We start from the raw sequence: 21,527 nt of genomic DNA, 5'->3' as shown, positions 1-21,527 counted from the left end.
CCAGTCTGTCCTCCAGAGGCAGAATGGTAGGAGGTTACCTTCTGCCTTCTAGGCACATTTAGTGCCTCAGCAGCACTCTGTCTTCCCTTTCTCTTTACTCCATGCCATTGTGTAAGTGCTGGGGTCATCCTGCAGGGAATGCAGGTATTGCATATGATCACACAGGACATGCACCAGACACACTAACTCTACCATGGTGTGTGTATGAGCTGTCTGTGCCTGGATCACTGATCTGCACATCTACTGATTGATGACAAATGTATTCAGGTTTGGGAAAAACTTGGAGCTTTGGCAATGATGTCCAGCAACACAACTCTCCCCATGCACATATGTCAGAGGCAGTACAGCTGACTGATGCTGTCTGTGGTGATGACTTCTGTTTAGCCTAGGAGGGGCATACAGTTTCAGGATCTCCATTATTAAGCTCTGGTGAGGCTGATAGTCCAGCCTACTCCTCCCCCATCGCATCACATGTGTGGGATGTGTATGAACCCTCCAATATTAGCTCTGTCCTCTGAATGTGCCATGTGCATGTTGTCCTCTTCATCAGCCACAGGTGATCTGCTGACATCAGGAGTTTGGTGTCCTCTCATGCTGGACGCTCCACCAGTGGAACCTGAGAAAGCATAAAGATAACATACCTGTGACAGCAGTGAAACATATGCCTCTTACCCTGCAACACATGGCATATATGTACTTGATAAAATTTGTGAAGACCATATGAGCTCATTCACACCTTGTGGTGCAGTGTGTTGCAGCTGCAGTACCGATGTACTTAGACATATGCAGAGGTGTTTTAAGATTTCATCCCCCTCATATGCAGGTCATTATACAGCATGGAAATGTACCCGCTGTTACGAAGCGGGTACATTTCCTAGTGTCATTCCAATAGTCATCCTCAGCCCAGCTTCAACATCAAAGCCACCACCAGGTGTAAGGGTCCAATCACCCTTGTCAGTCAGCAATACCAGGAACTCTTCCACATCTCTGAGTTGCTTCTCTGTGAATGATTTGCCTTCTGTTTAGGACAAGTCCATGGAAATGTCATGTGTCTTGGTCTTGGCATGAGGCAGTGTATGACTAACCTTTCACTGCACCTGTACTATAGCCCTATTATAGCCAACTGCAAGACTGATGTCCTTCACAACACCCTCCCACAATTTGTTCTTGTATTCATATTATCAGTTCATCATACCATGGAAATAACCATTTCCTTCACAACTGGTCACACTCAAAGGCACTCAGTATTCCCCTTGTCATGTGATAATGTCCCACTTCCCTTGCAGGTATGTCCTCAATGCTTGGAAATCTTTCATCATTCTCCAGGTCCTTGGTTCCTCTCACCAGTTTAGTAACTCACTGTTGCATATGCTATCAGCTAGCCTTCTTTCCCTTTCCTTGCATGACCTCCAGTTCTTGTCTCTTTATTCTATAAGGCCTTACTAGCTCAAAGTAAAAAGGACAGATGACATCCCTGTTGTTAATGTCCAAGACAGTGCACTTTTGCATTATATTGCCATTTCACGTTGTACACCAACAGCTGATCTGAGAGTAATTACAATGGCCAGATCTGTTTGCCTAAGGGGTACTTCTTTTGCATATTAGCCCTCAGTCCGCCATCACACTGAACTGTATAAATATGACATTTTTATATTGAAAATCATTTCTTACTATTTCATCTCCATTCAATCTAAGCTTCATTACATTGGTAATTGGTTCCATCATCCTTCACCTTAAGTTTATCTTGGTGTGGTGTAATGCTTGGTACTTGTCAGTTAGTCAGTTCCAATTCCACCTTACTGGAGTGCCAACCCATAAACTATCAGTTTTTCGACCAGTCTCCTTTGAGAAGTTTAGCATTATTCCCTTGACATTGGCAGCCGTGACTTAGTCAAGAGATAATTTGTTAGAATGGGTAAACTTCTCTGTAAACCTCTGCTGCCCAGTAACTAAATATTGCACATGTTGTCATAAATTGACCTGGAATAAGGTAAGACTGACTATCTGTAATTGCCTAATTATCCCTGGAGATCACATCAGTAGCCTAAAATCTGCTGACTCATCTGAAGCGCTCAAGGAAGGGCTACACATTTTTCTCAGTAATGCATTTAATTTTATTATTCAATAACCATGTAAGTGTATTGATCAGTAAATATTTTTAGCCTTGTCTCATGGTGGTAGTTACAGTGAATAGGGAACGTCTGGCCAGGACATTTATAAAGATTTCCTATTCTTCAGCAAAGCAGAAGTTTATATACTACATAAGGTAGTTCTTTCTACACAGAGTGAAGGTATATATATGGACTCCATAAATGGTGTTACATTTCCACATTATACTTTAGAATACAGTGCAGTACTGGGGACGGAAAATCCTGTATTTGGTTCATCCAGTACAACTGATGGTGGTAGACAGACCTATTTAACTACCTTTTCCTTGCATTCACTAACAAATGGAATATTAAAAAGAAGATGGTCTGCTGTGGTTATCTAAATGTTACAGCTAGCCCTGTTATGTTTTCCATGGTCTGTTTCATACAGTTAAGAACCCTTGCTTTGAGCTGCGCTGTAGTACTTCCTTATGTAGTGCAGTGTAGGACACTAGCACTCTTAAGAAATACTATTTTCTCCAGTCTAACTTGAAATGTCCCCTTCTCTGCCACTTTTCTTCCATTTTAACTCTGCACCTCTGAATTGTCCACCAGTAATTCAAGAATGAAAAAAAAAGTTTCAAAACTTAAAAAATGTCTTTATCATAGGTTCATTGGTGTGTACTAGGCTAACAAACTCTAGGGTCTTTTTAAGCCTAGCCATGCATCCCAAATTTTGGACAAGTTCTGGTATCCTTGGTAAGTGTAAGCAGGGGCTTTGGAGATGAAACATTTACAAGCAGGGGCCTGTGAGATTAAATATTTACAGGCTGCTTGTGTCCATTAGAAACATAGATGTCAAACGAGGGATAAACTTCCTGTTTCTCATCCAGTTGTCCAAGCTGCACTTGCAATGGGTTAGGGAGGAACTCTGCTTCACATGGATGGGGAGCCTTTTCCAGAGAAAGGGCAGTTCTGGGATACATACCTGATCTCCAGCAGGTCCTGTTTATATCACAGGCAAGATTTAAATTTTTAGAACAGTAATTCTGGTGCTGTTTGTTTTGTGGATGTGCAGCAGGTCCATCAGGGTGAGGTCTGACAATGCCTTGTGTGGCAGACATGGATATCCCCTCAACAGCCTGTAGGAGACAAATATAGGGATAAGGCTTTTAGGCAGCCTGCACTGGACATATTACTTACACCCTGTATTCTTTTAGTGAGGAACCTCTATGGACATAATTGTTGGATGTGCCTAAATAGGTACATACCAAAGGGAGCATTGTACTCAATGATGGGTCTGATGAATGCTGAATATATTGGGAAAAAGTCCTCCTTGCACCTAAATGCCATACTTTGTTTATAAGTTGCACAACACAGAATGATTTCCTCATTAATGTAGACTCATCATTGTCAAAGGCTAGAGTACTGTCTATGCGTGTCCCCAAGTCCCTGACCACTGGGTCAACTCTTAGGGGTATTTTGTTGATATGCTGATTACCACTACTCAGCTTAATGGAAAAGCGGAGGGAAAGGCTAGCCTGTTTTTTGCTTTCCTATAACTTGCATTACCTCACTGTAGATGAGCTGCTTGTTATACCAACTGAATTGGGTTTGCTTTGGCTTAAAGAATACCTGTCTGTACATAATGACATATGCTAGCTACATGTGTTATTGTACTGAACTAATTTGGAAGCATAATTACTTTATTTATGACAAAGGATATCAACAAGTTCAGGGTATGGCAATGGAATAACAATGCCCCCTCCCCCACCATGCATTCATAATTTTTGTTTACGGTGAGTATTTATTTACAATAGCATGCATTCTGTTTGTTTAAAGAGTCATTTATTCTTCATAGATTACCTCATTTTATATGCAAAGTTAATGTTGAGAGTATCTTAATGTAATGAATGTTTTTTTTTTTTTGAGCCAGTGTAATGTTCTTAGATATAAATATGTCTTTGGAAAAAGAGAAGTTAGCTGCTGGGTTAGTTAGGAAGGACATTTCTAGCAACTCTTGTGTGGAATACAGTGGCATGCATCCTAGCCACCTTAAAAAGACGCATTGTAAAGACAAAGACGTAAGGGGTTGATTACTTTAGATTAAGCCTTTTTCAGAAATTACAAATTCTACCTAATGCGTTTTATTCTATGGGTTACCAGGTAATAGGTATTTCTGGGTCCAATAGTTATGACCTTAGGATGCTTCATAGGTCAGTACTAGGCAAATGACAAGGTAAGTCTTTTTCAGCCTTGCCATTGTAATCCCACTGATATATCCAGCTAGTTACTCACCCTGTCCATAAGGGATAGGGATGCCAGGCCTGGGATAAATTTGCATTTTTCCATCTGTTTATCTAATTTAGATTTAAAAATTGTGAGGGCCATAATTTTCCTCGTAGAAAGCAGGAGTCTGTTTTAGAGGTTTTTTGGGGGTTTTTTTGAGAGCTATAAGTCATTCCAGTAAGTCTTGTTAATGTTGCAATATAGATTTTGGTCTTCAGTTATTTTGTTGGTGTTACTATAGTAACAAACCATATGTTGACATACCACTTGACTGCCAGTTATTAGGGAGATTGTAAGTAACAGCTTGTAGATTTTGTTCAGGGAGCCTTTTATAAAAAGAGTGGTTGGTGAGACCCATATATTCAGTAATAAATAGGAGCAGTAATTTGAAAAGTGTATTTGAAAACACTAATAACATAAATAACAGGTCATGTTAAGGGTCAGTTTTGCATGGAGTAGGTGGAATCAATGTAGTTTGTTACCAACAGCCTGTCTTTCTTTTAAGCCAACACTGATACAAGCTATCCAGCTTCCAAATACTTTAATTGCAACACTCAGTGTTGGTCTTACTACCTGTACAGCATTTTATATAAGTAATACCGTAAACTGAGTGTTCAAATCTACAAACATGGGAAGTCAGAGAATGAGTAAAGCAAAAATGCATTTTAAAGTGAAGGTTGCTCTCTCTGAATAAGGTTAGCATAGATAATTAAAGGGGCTGTAAAGTATACATTCCCCCTGCAAAAGTGTTCTTTTCAGATGGTTAATGCGTAATAAGTTTTAGCTATTTTTTTTTACAAAAGGTTTAGCATTTGATCAGATACTGCCATGCAGTTTAGACATGAACAGTCCACTTTTACCATGTTATAATTGACCAATTTCTACCAGCTTAATATGTCGTTGTAAAATACACTGACTTATACTCATCACTTTAGCTGTGGCCTTGTCAGTGCCCCATACAGTAGAAAGCTGTCCTTGACATCTCTGGATTTCACCCCAGCCTTTTTTTATCCTTTCTGTTGTCTTTTCGCATAGCATAATTGAGCTTTGGAGTGAATATAACCCTCAGTCCCTTTTCTTCTGTCTTCCTTAAGGTCGCCATAACTTGACGATTATTTTCTGTGAGTTCCCTCTCCAAAGTTTGTAAATGTACACCTTTTTCATTAAATTCTATCCACAACATATATACCCTAAATGCCAAATGCCTGTACCACCACCCTCCCATTTATGACTAAAGAACCAAGCTGTGTTCCATCATCCTGCAAGATGATCTTACTTTATAAACCTAGTATAACATTGACATAAATATGATACATAAAGTTTATCAGAAAACACAGGACCCTGTGGCACTCCACTGCTTATTGACTTCCCATGAAAGGTACCATATCACATCTACAGAATTACCAATGTCTGCTTCACTGGTGACATAGTCCCAAAACTTTGTCAAGCTCGACTATCAAAATCTTGGCTATGTGACATTTTGTTGTTGACCATCAAATTGAAAATTAACATTTAGGAACACCAGTTTGCCATACAGAGACCTTTTCGTGACATTCCATGGAATGTTACTAACAGACTTGTAAATGGCCTCTTGGATCACCTCACTAACCCAGATGACAAAAGTTTAAATAAGTACATACCTGGCTAGTTAATTTTAAGGAGAGAAATGCCATCACAAACCTCCAGCCTGAAGATACTGTATCAGTTACTAAGGGACAGTTCTACTAGGAGATGAACAGCTATCAGTTCTAGTTTTTTTTAGTACTGTTGTAGGCGGTTCATCTAGAGCTTGAGCTTTCCCTGCAAACAAGCTGTGAGGTTCTTTCCCTGGTTCTTCCTGTATCGGCATTCTATTTGTTCCCATCCATGTCTACTGTACTTTCCTGTGCTGGCACTATTCCTTGCTACTGTTTCCTAAATACAGAAGTGAAGAATTTATTCAGCAAGTCTGCCTGATCTGCAGATATTATAAAGCCCCCCCTTCAGTGAAGTAATGTTAACTCATTTCCTCTTAAATCTACAAGAGTATTTGAATTTGTTTTCTTTTGCTCAACCTTCACCTCCCTATTCTTTTCCTTCTGCAGCACAGTGGTGTTTTGGAAGTTGCTTCAGCAAGTTTTCCAGTTTGCTGAAGCAATTCTAGTGAAAGTGTTTGTCATTGAGTGTGAGAGATCCAACTGTAGTGTTTTTGCCGTGCCTCTGTTAGAAAAAAAGAAAGTGTTGGATTTCTGATGTTTTTATTTTTGTCTAATGAACATTGCAGAGTGTGTGTGTGTGTGTGTGTGTGTGTGTGTGTGTGTGTGTGTGTGTGTGTGTGTGTGTGTGTGTGTGTGTGTGTGTGTGCATTGCAGTTGGTAACACTGTACTGTGAGCTAAGTACAGTGGAAAACCCACTATGCTGGTGTAGGGAGTTCTTTTGTCAGGGTATAGCAACATCAAAATTGACTTGTCTATATTTTGTGTAGTGCTTGGGTTGTTTTGCATCCACAGATTTTTTTTTTTTTATTTTAATTTTGTTTAATGTAAGACTATTATCAGAAATTGTGGTTTCATTTTCAGGTGGCTTCAGAGTTGTGCTAGTGATTGGAAGTTCAGTTAATATATTTTTGAAGTTGCATCTAAAGTAATATTTTCTTAGCTAGAGTGAGTGTGTTCTATTTTGTAGCAGGCACTACAACTCTAGCTATTTTCCTGATGTTTTTGTTATATTTTAGTATGTAGCCCACATTAAAATTGTGTATAATATAGAGTACTTAGGAGTTATTCTTGGTAACTGCTTATCACTCGTTAGCCAGGTAAAATACACTAAAAAGAAATTTAACAAAATGTTGGGTAACCTATACTGAAGTAGGGACTACTTGCTACCTAGCTCAAGGGTTCCTTTGTCTCATAGGTTCATAGGTGTGTACTAGGCTAATGGCCCTGAGGCCTTTACAAGCCTAGCTGTAGGATTACCCTGGCATAGTGCCACCTGACATTAGTTCCCAGTGCCTCTGTCAAGTAGAGCCACTGGAGTTATCCCCGGGGTGAATTTTCTGTTTCCCATCCACTCATCAAGATCCCTCTTGAAGGGGGTCAGCGAGGTGCTCTGCTTGACATCTATGAGAAGTCTGTTCCATAGCATGGGCAGTCTCTGGATGATGAACGTCCCTCCAGCATGTTCTGGTAATTGTGGTAATGAGGTTGAGGTCTCTGGAGTGTGTGGTGCGGAGGGATTGGGATTTCTTTAGATGTAGCATTTCTAACAGAGCTGGGTCAGACATGGCTTTGTAAGTCAAGCAGAGATCGCCTCTAAGTAAGTGATATGAGACAGAGAATAGTTGGAGTTTTTTGAGTCTGTCCATATAGGACAAGTGTTTAAGGCAAGTGATATGAGACAGAGAATACTTGGAGTTTTTTGAGTCTGTCCATATAGGACAAGTGTTTAAGGCCTAGGATCCTCTTTGTGAGGTACTTTTGTGTCCTCTCCAGTTGTTGCAGGTGTTTAGTGAGGTACATGCCAAATGGGGCATTGTACTAGATGATTGGCCTAATGAGGGAAGAGTAGAGGGAGACAATGACCTCTTTCTTCCTGGATGCAAAACCCTTAGTAATGAGATGTGCCACATTAAAAGACTTTCAGACCACAGTGGCAATGTGGTGATCAAAAGAGAGGTTGCTGTCAACCTGTGTTCCCAGATCTCTTATAATGCCTTCTGTGTGATGGGATGATGACACATTTTTTGGCATTGAACTTAAGGCCATGGTTCTGACACCAGTCATTGGTCTCAGTGAGGCCATTCTGTAAGATGTCAACATCACTTGGGGAGTTAATAATAGCTCCCAGCTTGCAATCGTCTGCGAACTTTGTCAGTCAGAGTCCGTTCGTGTTGGCCTGGACTTCAAAGAAGTAGATACCAAACAGGAGAGGACCCAGGACCGAACTCTGTGGGACTCCACTCGTGACTAGTTGGCAGTCTGACTTAGCTACTTTCACACTGTGGGTTCTATCTGTGAGCCAGTTTGCAACCCACCTAGTGATAGAGGGGTTAATGCCAAGCTTGGGCTGATTGGGGTTACCTGGACTACGGCTTGGAGTAAGCAACTCATTGGTTCTTTCGAGCTTTTTTTAAAGTTGTTTCAGGTTTCATCTTTCTGTTACTTAAGAAGTTAACTTGTGAGCGTATCTGCCATTTCACACTGAGCTAATCGGAGGAAGGGCACTGAGCAAACTGATCTGTGATATATAACATTAAGTATCCTGTTTTTTGCCTATTTTTATGAGTTATTTGTAGCACTTTTATTGTCTGCTGCATACTTTTCTAGCTAGTTTTACTGTGTGTGAGGTATTAACTGGAAGTGTTCTAGATTTGTTAAGCATCTGTTTGGGTTTGTTTGTTCTAATTTTTGTTTCCCACCCTCCCTTGCTATTGGTCTCCTGTTCTTATACTTGGTGGCTTTGCAGTTGCCCACCCCTACTGTAAATTTGACCTGGGCACTCCTCCCAGTTTAGTGTTATTACCTCATTCTACCTAATACAGGGAGAACATTTGAGAAGGCCAACCCACTTAGTTTTTTAACCTTGAATTATCTTCTGCTCCTCTTTTCTCCCATTCCACTTTACAAAAAAAATGTCTAAGATTGTTTCCTGCCTTTCCTGTAAGTACTCCTGCCTTTCCTGTAAGTACTCTAGTCCAGATACAGATTTTCTGTATCCAGGACCGTTTGTAAGTTTCTGAGCCCCCAAGCCTTTCTGTGTTGGAGGGAAGCCTTCTAGCTTATCGGTGGGAGAGGTAAGCACTGGGTAGCTTATCTAAAAAAAAAAAAAAAACCACTTTATACATCGTCACTTAGCTAGGGTTAAACTATTTCATCCACAGCTCTGGTGACTGACTCAAAGAAGTCGACCAAGTTGAGCAGGCATGATCTACCCCCAAAACCGAACGGTGTCAGATCCAGAGTTTGGAGATTCCCTATATCCTTGTTTATTAAGTCCACGATGATGATGCATTCTATAGCTTTGCATATCAGACTCTTCAGGCTAATGGGGCGATAGTTCCCAAGGTCAGTAGTCGCTCCTCCTTTGTGGAGAGAGATGACTGTAGCACTGCGCCATTCAGTAGGGACAAAGCCTGAGGTGAGGCTGTGATTGAACAGGGCACACAGGTGAGGTGCCAGTTCACTCTGTAGTTCATGTAGAACACAACCAGGGATATTGTCAGGTCCCATAGAAGCTGTATTCTTGGCCTTGGACAGTGATGTTTTAACCTGTGCAGCAGTAATACTGGGTGTCTGGCAATCTACAGGTATTGTAATTGGTCCTTTGGTGGGTAGGGGTAAAGTTGACACTGAATCTGTCGGCCAGTATACTGTCATTTTTTTATGATTCTTTTTTCTGTATTAGCTTTTCATCTGGCAATACTAGCTTTTCATCTGTCAATACTAATAAATCAATATGATTACTATAAATTCATTAAATATGTCATCCCTGTCCCATGAAGGACCAATCACTGTGATCTGGGCTGGAGTTTAAACTGTTTGCATTTAAATACAAAAATGAGTAATTTTTGAGTTGCTGTGTATTTACTGCACCCTGTCAGTACTTCACTTTCACGTCTACTTTTAGAATGGTGTACTCCTTCCAGAAGCCTCATATCCTCTGCTTAACATTTGACAAAACAAGAAGTTATGAGTTGTATGGTGATGTTTTATTTTGTAATCATGTTGGTGTAATATGAGTTTAATTATAAATATAAGAAGAGTCATCTACAAATTGAAATTAAAGGAAAATGTCGTGTACTTCATTTCTGAGAAATGCTGTAGTTGCAGAAATGAGCATACCTACATTACATCCTGTTTGCATAGATTTGTGTTTTATTATGTACTGATTGTGTAATTCTCTCTTTTGTATGTTGTATAATGTTTGTACTACTTCTGCCCTGTCTTGTAATGTAGTTAGTGTATGAGCTTTCCTGTAGTCCCCTCTGAAAATGGACCTCAACCTAGTTAACAACTGCTGGTCAATAAAATATAAATAAAAAATATCACTTCAGAGAAGTCTATTGCCGGGGCACCAGGGCAGTAAACTGTTTTTGTGAGGAAGTCATTTGTAGTAGTTCCTTTTTTCCCATTGTATTTTTGTAGTTATCCAAAATGTCAGTAGAAAATATTTTGATCCTGTGCAACAGTGAGGGATAAACTCAAACACTACCAGAACTATGGGAATAGCAGTTTGATTTTGGGGGGGGGGGGTATTTGGCTTGAGGCATGGTTTGTAGTTGCTAGAGCGTAATTTATTTCCTGGTAATTCTATTTCAACCGTTTGGATGTGTTATGCTACCAAATTATCACTGGATGAGTTTGATGGTAATGTGGTTCAAATGGTGGCAGTTTTTATACCTCCTACTTACCAACATGCTTAAACTGTTACTTATAAGGGTCCCCTTCGTTGGGCAAGAAGGTAAGTCATTTTTAATGTCAATTCTTTTCTGGGTAAACACATTGCTTTGGTTACAGAACATTTTTATGGTTTGTATTCTCTGCTTCTTCTCTGCTATATTTCATGCACTGTAATAAAGTTCTGAGGTATAATTTTTAATTCCACCAGACAAAGGACGTAACAGCATGGTCTCGACAGAGAGTGCCTCCTCCACATATGAGGAGTTAGCTAGAGCGTACGAGCATGCCAAACTAGAGGAACAGTTGCAGCATGCCAAGTTTGAGATCACAGAGTGCTTCATCTCTGACAGTTCTTCAGACCAGATGACTACTGGAACCAATGAGAATGCAGACAGTATGACATCAGTTAGTACACCATCAGAGCCAGGGATCTGCAGATTTACTGCATCACCTCCAAAACCACAAGATGTTGACAGGGGGAAAAATGTAGCAGTACCCATCCCCCACAGGGCTAACAAAAGTAAGTGCAAAATTAATTCTGTTGCATATCAGTTTCAGACGATAAATGAATGGCATATTAATGGCCTAATGGCATTTTAACTTGAAGATGACCAAACATATCTCTGTGATTAGCTTAAGAGAAAGTTCATGTGAATTAAATTCTTTGCCATTATTACAGACTCGACCATGTCACCAGTGCTGAGAAAATAAAATGCCTACTTGTAGCTCAATGTATATTTAATAACTTTTTGTGTCATGACCAAGCTTAGTATTTTTTAGTTTTAGTTTGAGTTATTGCTGTTATAAGCTCCTGTTTAGTCAGCTGTGTCCATCACATTCTGCTACTCACTGTAAAGTTTCCAGCAGTTTTTTCCCCTCTTATCAGATGCCATTAAGTGCTTAAGCAATTAAAGAAAAACAAGTGTTTACCGTTTTGAGCAAGGATTTTTATTCCCAGAGAATAGAGTCTTATTTATCAGGCCCTAAAGTAATTTTGTTTTGCAGTATGAGGCGCTCCAGAAATCACTGCAGTCTTTACATCCAGCCAGAAATGACCCATCCATTTCCCTTTTAATACACATATAGTGAATAAACAGGAACAGAGCACATAATGACATCCTAAGGTGTAATCACTTCCCTTCCAGTATCCTTACACACTATAGTTTCTAGTAAGGGCCATTAGTACAGCAGTTGTCCCAAACTTTCAAGTTGAGTTTGACATGCTTGGTACTTATTTTCCCAGCTGTCCCCATGTCTGTACTAGTGTTTTTTTCTGTCACCCATGTCTGTACTGGAGTTTTGCAATTCATCAGTTTGTTAATATATAGTTTGTCTGCAAGTTAGCACTACCAGTACAGTCCTATATAGTGAGGATATTTTAACTATTCAGATTGAGGTCTCACTTTGGTTAATGAGTGCCGTAATCATGATCCAGGATGTTGTCAGTAGAAGAGGCACGTTGATGCCTTAGATAACATTATTTGGAACAGTATCCTATGTAAAAATATTGTGATGTCTTGGCAGATAATCCATGGCATAGTTTGGTACAGCAACAATAACACCTACGTCAAGAAAGCTGTTGACTTTAGCACAAGGGTAATCTCAGACTGGTCATATCAGCTGTGTGTGGGATGCATCACTAATATATACATATACATATACATACACACACACACACACACACATATATATATATATATATATATATATATATATATATATATATATATATATATATATACATACATATATTCGTAAATATATGCATATATATCTATAGGTATATAGATATACAGTGGATGTAAAAAGTTTACACACCCCTGTTAAAATGTCAGGTTTTTGTGATGTAAAAAAATGAGACCACAATAAATCATTTCAAAACTTTTCCCACTTTTAATGTGACCTATAACCTGGACAGTTCAATTGAAAAACAAACAAATCTGTAAGGGAAAAAATATAAAAAATAAAAAACGTACAATATGCTAGTTGCATAAGTGTGCATACCCTTAAACTAATACTTTGTTGTGTGTCCACACCCTTAAACTAATACATTGTTGAAGCACCTATTAATTTAATTACAGCATTCAGTCTTCTTGGGTATACACCTGCCATCAATTTAAAGAGACTCTGATTAACTCAAAATAAATTTCAGCTGTCCTAGTAGGATTTTCCTGACGTTTACTAAGCTGCCTGCTACAGCAAAAGCCATGGTTCACAGAGAGCTTACAAAGCATCAAAGGGATCTCATTGTTGAAAGGTATCAGTCAGGAGAAGGGTACAAAAAAATTTCCACAACATTGGATATACCATGGAACACAGTGAAGACAGTCATCAAAAAGTGGAGAAAATATGGGACAACAGTGAAGTTGCAAAAAACTGGACGTCCCTCAAAAATTGATGAAAAGACAAGACAAAAACTGGTCAAGGAGGCTGCCAAGAGACCTACAGCAACATTGAAGGAGTTGCAGGAATTTCTGGCAAGTACTGGTTGTGTACTACATGTGACAACAATCTCCCATATTCTCCATATGTCCGGAATATGGGGTAGGGTTGCAAGACAAAAGCCTTTTCTTACACAGAAAAACATCCAGGCCTGGCTAAAATTTGCAAAACAATACATCAAGTTTCCCAAAAGCATATGGGAAAATGTGTTATGGTCTGATGAGACTATGGTTGAATTTATTGGCCACAATTCCAAAAGTTACGTTTGGCGCAAAAACAACACTTCGCATCACCAAAAGAACACCATCCCCAAGGTGAAGCATGGTGGTGGCAGTATCATGCTTTGGGGTTGTTTTTCTTCAGCTGAAACTGGGGCTTTAGTCAAGGTGGAGGGAATTATGAACAGTTTCAAATACCAGTCTCTTTTGGCCCAAATCATTCAGGCGTCTGCTAGAAAGCTGAAGATGAAGAGGAATGACTCCAAGCATACATCCAAATCAACAAAAGAATGGCTTCACCAAAAAAAAAAAATTTAAATTTTGGAGTGGCCCAGCCAGAGCCCAGACCTAAATCTAATAGAAGATCTGTGGGGTGACCTGAAGAGGGCTGTGCACAAAAGATGCCCTCGCAATCTGAGAGATTTGGTGCACTTTTGCAAGGAAGAGTGGGCAAATATTGCCAAGTCAAGATATTCCATGCTGATAGACTCCTACCCAAGAAGACTGAATGCTGTAATTAAATCAAAAGGTGCTTCAAAAAAGTATTACTTTAAGGGTGTGCACACACAACAAAGTATTAGTTTAAGGGTGTGCACACTTATGCAGCCAGTGTATTGTACATTTTTTATTTTTTATATTTTTTCCCCTAACAGATTTGTTTGTCTTTCAATTGAATTATACACGTTATAGGTCACATTAAAGGTGGGAAAAGTTTTGAAATGATTTATTGTGGTCTCATTTGTTTATATCATAAAAATCTGGCATATATATATATATATATATATATATATATATATATATATATATATATATATATATATATATATATATATATATATGTATAGAGAGAGAGAGAGACAGATAGCTATGTATACACACACACATACACACACATACACAAAGACACACACTCATATACATATAGTGGAGGTCTGGTGTGGGGGGCTGAAAAGAGGCTTTTCCCCCAGCAAAAAAAAAAAAATTAATAATAATTCCTATTATTTCAGCCATATCCGATGGGGTGGGATCTCAGTGTTTTTTTTCTTGATTGTGTGTTGATCACAATTCATTCAGACCAACCTAGTTATTCACTAACAGGCCCATTGCAAGCCATATGGCTTACGCAACAAAGGCCCTGTTCTCGTGATATGGTATTTTGCAATTCAGAGATGTGTAAGCCGTGATGAAGGAATCCTCATTATCAGCTCATTTGCATGTCTCTGAATCACAGTTAACTACCAAGAAGTGTAGATCAGCAGTAGTGAGTGGCGGCAGGCCATAGTGTAATCACAGGCATCCCTCCCTCCTCAGTCGCTCTTCCACATACAGAAGTACACAGTCAAACACAAACACCACAGTCCCCATACCAGTCCCTGAGTTGTCTGCAAGTCCTATCCCTGGTGTCTGATGTTGCCCCCCCCAATACCAATACTGGTTTGAGTGCCATTATGGCACATGTCTTATGTACTACTCCCTGCTGGCTAATGCTTCCCATCTTCCCCATAGTATTGTTATCCCTGATGGCTAGTTGCCCCCCACCCAGTGTTGTAGATTATGTTCGTTAGCCTAGGGTTGTGTGAAGAAATGATAGCTACACCAACTCCCACTCACCCAGACATACAAATCAAACACACACACACACACACACACACACACACACACACACACACACACACACACACACACACACACAAGCCCCCTTAGACAGAGACACACAGACACACAAACACACTCTTACTCGCAACTGCAACCCTTCACATACAGTCAGTCACTCACATACCTCCCAACCCTAACTTACCACTAAAATCCCCAGTACTTAATTCTTCCAGTATGACTGAAAATGGCTTTTTGGCCATGTTTACTACTTTGACATGGCAGGGGTCAAATGCTGATCTACTCATCCAAATGATTTCATGAATCACCCTGCATGTAGATGTCTTCCTGGAGGTGGTTCTGCAGGTGAGATTTCATGGGTAATTAGCATATTCCTGTCTCCAGGACTGCCTCATTTCCAAGTATCACAACCTTGGAGGCAGCCCAACTTGGTGCTTCATGTCTTTGTACTAGGGCAGTGTGTTAGGGCTATGTCTGAATTCAGAAAGATTACCATGAGTTGTACATGAGGTGTACACCTTGCTGTAACCTTTATAAATCCCCCAAGGGTGTGTGTGTGTGTGTGTGTGTGTGTGTGTGTGTGTGTGTGTGTGTGTGTGTGTGTGTGTATTATATTATATATGTAGTACTATCAAAATGTGGAACACCACTTAAGCTAAACCAGGATGGCGGACAGTGTCTTTTCCAGTTTCCGTAATGCCGATCTGGAAATGTTCAAATCCTCATTGCCAAATGGTTGTGTGCATTTGCTAATATGGGATCGAAGTTCTGATAACAGATCTTACTACAGTAGTGATCGGGAAATTTACCCTTTTCCTCACTATAGTGCGATCTCGGAGTTGGAATATATAATATGCAGGGGGTGTGGGGGGCATAGCCTCCCACATGGGGGGTGCAGGGGGGATTGCCCACCTGCAAGAACATTACCGGTAACATAGAATTCCAACATTGGAAATTCCAGTGTTCTAATGTCGATTCCATGGTTACCATTTCCGACATTTTGGTAATTCTGTATTACCAAATTCGGATAATGAATTTGATCAAAAAGTGGAAAATTGTTTTGATTTTCCACATTTTGATTGTAAACCTATATATACATCCATACATACACACATGTATACACACACACATACACACACACGCGCACACAGAGCCATCGCTGGTCCATTTAGGGGGCGTGTTGCCATTTCCTGATCTGGCGCACCTTAGTTGTAAGTTGAGGATCATAAAATAATGTCCTTTCTGACCTGGTCAGGTTCAAGTTTTGTGCCCCAAGTCTGTTAATGCATTTAGTCTAGCAAGTTATTATTGTAGCAAGCGACTAGCTACAGCCATACCAAACACACAGTGCTGAAGCACTTCGGTAATGAAGTTCTAACAGCAAAACCAGTATCAAAATTCATTTTTGTACTGGCATTCAGAAATGAATACCAGTACTGTAGTACCAGATCAGCATCTCCTGACCATGCCCCGTTATAGCTTGCACCCAGGGTGACTGCCCCCTTTGCACCACCCTAGCTACACTGTATATAGTCATGTCAGTAAAATAAAACAGCATGTTGTTCTGATTTTTGGGTGACTTGACTGAGAAAAAAAGTGTCAGATCTTTTTGATCAAATTTTTCAACTATTTGTATGTATTGTTATCCCTTACCAAATCTGAAAACAGATCAGCAAGAATCATTGTGGTGATCTTTATGGCAATAGCACAGGCGTGTGGTGGGGTCATGCAGATGAAAGTAGTGTTTTCAGGCATGTCAATGTTTTGTTTACAGCAGCAGAAGTATTTGTGTGTAACTCTATCTTGTGGAAAACACACAAAACACAAAGTCCATTTTAGTGATGAAAATTAATAATTCCACATTAATCCCATAATGCTCACTTCTGTATTTCTGTGTATTTTAACATTTTAATAGAAAAATAAAGATCTGAAACAGTTTTGCAAAAATGTTTAAAAGTAAATGCATCCCTTGTCTCTATTAATATTTTATTTTGCAATAGTGTTACTTTGTTAGTGATAATTGTTTGAACTGTCTGAATGTTTATTTCATCATGTTTCCTACAGGTGACTATTGCAATGTCTCCTTATATATGAAGTCAGAGGCATTCTTTCGCAAGCCTGACGTTCATGACCCATGTCCTGTGGTCCCTCCGAGGGAAGCATCCATCCGGAATCTGGCCAGGGCCTACCATGCACAAGCCCGGCACATGACATTGGATCCAGGCAGCAAACCACCAGGTGTGCAACACCCAGGGTCATCAACAGCAACTTTACCTCAAAGAACTCTAACTATGCCAGGTTCAGCAGCTTCCACTGGTGCTACTGCTGCAGCTGCTGCAAATGCTGCAGCTTCAGCTGCTGCTGCAGCAGCAGCTGCTAGTACTACTTCCACCACCACCAGTGCTGAGCCACGGATTACAGCACACAGTAAAACTGGAGGTTCAAGAGACTCCTTATTAGAAATGAGCTCCTCTGGGACAGGAAGGGCTCAGAAGCAGGGAACTGGAGCATATTCAAAATCCTACACCTTAGTTTAGGAAATGAAAATTCCCCTATTCTCTTTTATTCCTCAGCATTATTTATATATTTAAAAGACTCTTGTATATAATAAACTCTTTTGTATAAATAAAAACTATTTTCTTCTTCTTCAGAGCTTAAAAAAAAATAAGAGAGTAAGGGAAAGCCAGTGCACAGATTTGATGTTATAGATTAAAAAAATAAATAAATATATGTTTCACATTGCTTTTGAGTGGGAGCAGGCACAGAGAAAATATTTTGTTTTGTTCCTTTTTCCTAAATTTTGATGGTGATTGTTTTAAAACCAACCTTCTCAGACACCGCATGCTGTTTTGCTGTTTAAAATACTAACAGAACTAAGAAAAGGAGAAACTCTTGTACTAAGGCACACTTTAAAAAAGCTGTTTAAAGATACATCTAGATTTCTTTAATGATTTTTTTTTTGCAGTTGCCTTTTGGATTTTGAATTATTGAAGGTATTCTTTCTATCTCATGGCATGTGTGCTGCCATTGTTAAGGCATAGTATGATGTCATAATCTTGCATCTGTGCTACCATTATTGTGCCCTTTTTACACAGATGTTTGATTATGATGTCAGCGCATGGTGCTCATCAGTACTACATATCTTAAGCTGTTACACCACAGATGGCAAAACATAACATACAGAACAGTGACAGAGAAGGGTGTTTGGAACACTTTAGGAATGTGAGATTTTTAAGTTTAGAATATTTTGTTCATAAAATACTTGATTAAAAACAATTTCTAAATAACATATGTCTTATAATTTGCATATTGTCTGCATTTTCAAGCACTGATTCCTCATTATGTTGATTTATGTGTAAAATGGTTCCTCTGACTGCAGAGTTCGTCAGTTTACCTTGTTGTTGAGTTGTACTGAAATGATATATCACTGACAGTGGTATCGGGTATTGTTGTATTAGTATTACCTCTGAGGTCACCAACAGAGGGGTCTGTCACCAGAGAAAGATGGCATTGCAATGCATTCGCATATTGTCAAAGTGCCACTGTGTGTGTGTGTGTGTGTGTGTGTGTGTGTGTGTGTGTGTGTGTGTGTGTGTGTGTGTGTGTGTGTGTGTGTGTGTGTGTGTGTGTGTGTGTGTGTGTATCCATGTATATGTGCGTGTGTATGTATGTATCCATATGTGTGTGTGTGTGTGTGTGTGTATATGCATCTATCTATATCTATCTATCTATATATATATATATATATCTGTATCTATATATATATATATATATATATATATATATATATATATATATATTTATATTTATAGATACATGCACACACGCACGTATGTGTCATATGTCTGCATATAAAAATTGACAGCAGAAATTTAAAACAGTGAATTCCAAATGTCGATATACCTGGGGAACAGAATCCATTTTGATTTAAATTAAGGGAGATTTCAAATAAAGTGAATGATACACACAGAGCATCAATAAAATATATCCTAAACTGTGCTGGAATACTACAGTTTGTGGGTGTTCACCATAAGTGACAAATTTGTCAGCTTAGGAAAAACATGCCTTAAAGGAACCCTATTAAAATTCAAATGTGTGTTCTTCTTGATGGTTGTTCAATTCCTTGATTAGTCTTTTTAACACAGAGAAATACATTTTCTGTACTTTGTATAGTTAAGTATCATCTAGACATGATGACAAAAGTCCAAGAACAAGATTTGTAAATGGCAAATGTTGCCTGAAGGTGTGCATCTCCCTCAGCCTTCTCCTTGGCATAACTGTACAAACCATTTTATCGCAGCTGCGCTTAATGATTTTACTGTCTCAGATAGTTGTACTGATTTACCCACTCTAAGCCTGATATTAGTTTATAAATGTAAACAAGCGAGCAGGGTTGATGTAATTAAACCTTAAAAATATGGATCTGACATGCATACTAAGGGGGTCTATATTAGAACATCGAAGTTTGAAAACATAGAATGCCCTAATATCGAACCCAAAACAGCGAATGCTGAAAATAGCAATGCTGCAAAACACTGAATTTTTTCCTAGGGAAAGAACTTGGTTGGTCGTTTCTGTGGCTTTGCTATTTTCAGCACTGTGGTGAAAAGTTACGGGTCGGGTTCAGGTAAGTGTGCGATTGTGCGGACTTTAGGGTTAGGGTGCAGGTTAGGTGAGTTAGGGTTAGAGCGCGGGTGAGGTGGGTGTGCGATAGTGCCAGACTTTAGGGTTAGGGTGGGATAGGTGAGTTAGGGTTAGGGCGAGGGTCAGGTGAGTGTGCGATAGTGACAGACCTTAGGGTTAGGGTTTGGGTTAAGGTAAGTGGATAGATAGTAATGTATGTACAGTTTATCATAGGGTTAGATGTAGGATTTTAAGTGTATGTGTGTGTGGATTTCTGTTTTTTGATGTGCTTGTGTTGTGTGTGTTTCTTGGAACAGCGATTTTTTTTTCCCTGGGAAAAAAATTGCTGTTCTAAGGCTTCAGTGGTTTTGCACTTCAAGGTTAGAAGTTCGAACATATGGTGTTTGAATTTCTGCCGTTTCGTCGAAGTGATATAGACCCTACTAAGGTACTACCTGAAATCCTACAGTCCCACTCATAGTTTCATAAATGTATAGAAGACTAGCAACCACTCAGACCCTTTTAAGCCTAGCCATGCATACTAATTCTCTGACAAGTTCTAGTACCTTTGAGAAATGTGGGCAGGGGCTTGGGAGGTGAAACATTTACAAGCAGGGGTGTGGGAGATGAATCACTTACAGGCTGCCTGTGTCCATTAGAGACACATGTGCCATACCAGGGATGAATTTCCTGTTCCCCATCCAATTCTCCAAGTTACAATTGAATTGGGTTAGGGAGAAAGTTTCCTTTACATGGACAGGGAGCCTCTTTCAGAGAAGGGGTTAGTCTCTAGGACACATACCTATCTCTGCAGCAGGTCCTATTTGTATCACAGGCAAACCTTAAGTCTTTAGAACAGGTAATTCTAGTGCTGTTTGTTTTGCAGATATGCATTAGGTCCATCAGAGTGGGATCCAACAATGCCTTGTATGCCAGGCATAGCTCTCCCCTCAACAGCCTGTAGCAGACAGAATACAGGGATATGGCTTTGAAGCAGTGTGCATAGGACATGCTGTTTTCTTCCTGTATTCTTTTAGTGAGGAGCCTCTGTGGACGTCCCAGTTGTTGGATTTGCCCGATTAAGTACATACCAAAGGTGGCATTGTATTCAATGATAGATCTGATGAATGCTTAATACAGTGGAACAATGACTTCCTTGGACCTAGATGCCATACCTTTGTTTATAAGTTACGCAACATAGAATGATTTCCTTACTACTGTAGACATGTGATGGTCAAAGATTAGCTTACTGTCTATGAGAGTCCCTAAGTACCTCACTTCTGGGTCAGCTCTAAGGGGTGTGTTGTCAATATGATAGTTACCAAGGGTGGATGACTTCCCAAACTATACTATTATGCATTTCTTGGCATGGCTTTAACACCAGTTGTTTGTCTGTGTCAACCCTTCCTGTGGAACATTAGTGTCAGTGGGGCATTCTATAACTGTGCCTGATTTGCAATCATCTGCAGATTTGGTAAGCCAGAGGCCCCTGATGTCGGTCTTGACTTCAAAGAAGTAAATGACAAAAAGTAGTGGGCCCAGGACCACTCCATGAGGGACTCTGCTTGTGATTGGTCTCTTTGTCGAGTTGGACTCACTAGTTTTAAATTCCTGGGTTCTGTCTATGAGCCAGTTGGCTAACCACTGGGTGACATAAGGGTTTATACCTAACCTCTTGCATTTTTCAACAATGCCTCAGTGCAATATTGTGTCAAATGCCTTGGCCAGGTCAAGGTAGGCAGTGTGAAACATTTTCCCCTTGTCCATTACTTTGGTGAACTTCTCAAAGAAGTCCACCAGGTTGACTAGGCATGATCTGCCCTTGATGAAACCAAACTGGGTTGGGTCCAGTGTCTGGAAGTTTCCTGTGTCATTA

The 21,527-nt window shown here is 39.7% G+C and overlaps 1 protein-coding gene across 1 annotated transcript in view; it reads left to right on the top strand.

Moving 5' to 3' along the window:
- The window catches only part of DSCAML1 (DS cell adhesion molecule like 1), a 1,743,400-nt gene extending 1,725,085 nt beyond the window's left edge, over positions 1–18,315 (top strand). Inside the window, exons 26-27 of the mRNA XM_044080956.1 lie at positions 10,963–11,274; positions 17,093–18,315. Of these exons, the coding sequence (XP_043936891.1) occupies positions 10,963–11,274; positions 17,093–17,565 (785 nt within the window). The 3' untranslated portion in view covers positions 17,566–18,315. The remainder of the gene's footprint in view (positions 1–10,962; positions 11,275–17,092) is intronic.
- Positions 18,316–21,527: the final 3,212 nt, after the last annotated feature.

This window comes from Protopterus annectens, chromosome 8.part0 (assembly GCF_019279795.1).
Source record: "Protopterus annectens isolate FY-2018-M chromosome 8.part0, PAN1.0, whole genome shotgun sequence".
In the NCBI taxonomy this organism is placed as follows: Eukaryota; Metazoa; Chordata; order Ceratodontiformes; family Protopteridae; genus Protopterus; species Protopterus annectens.
Note: the sequence above shows the minus strand (reverse complement) of the source record. Positions and strands in the feature narration are given on the sequence as shown.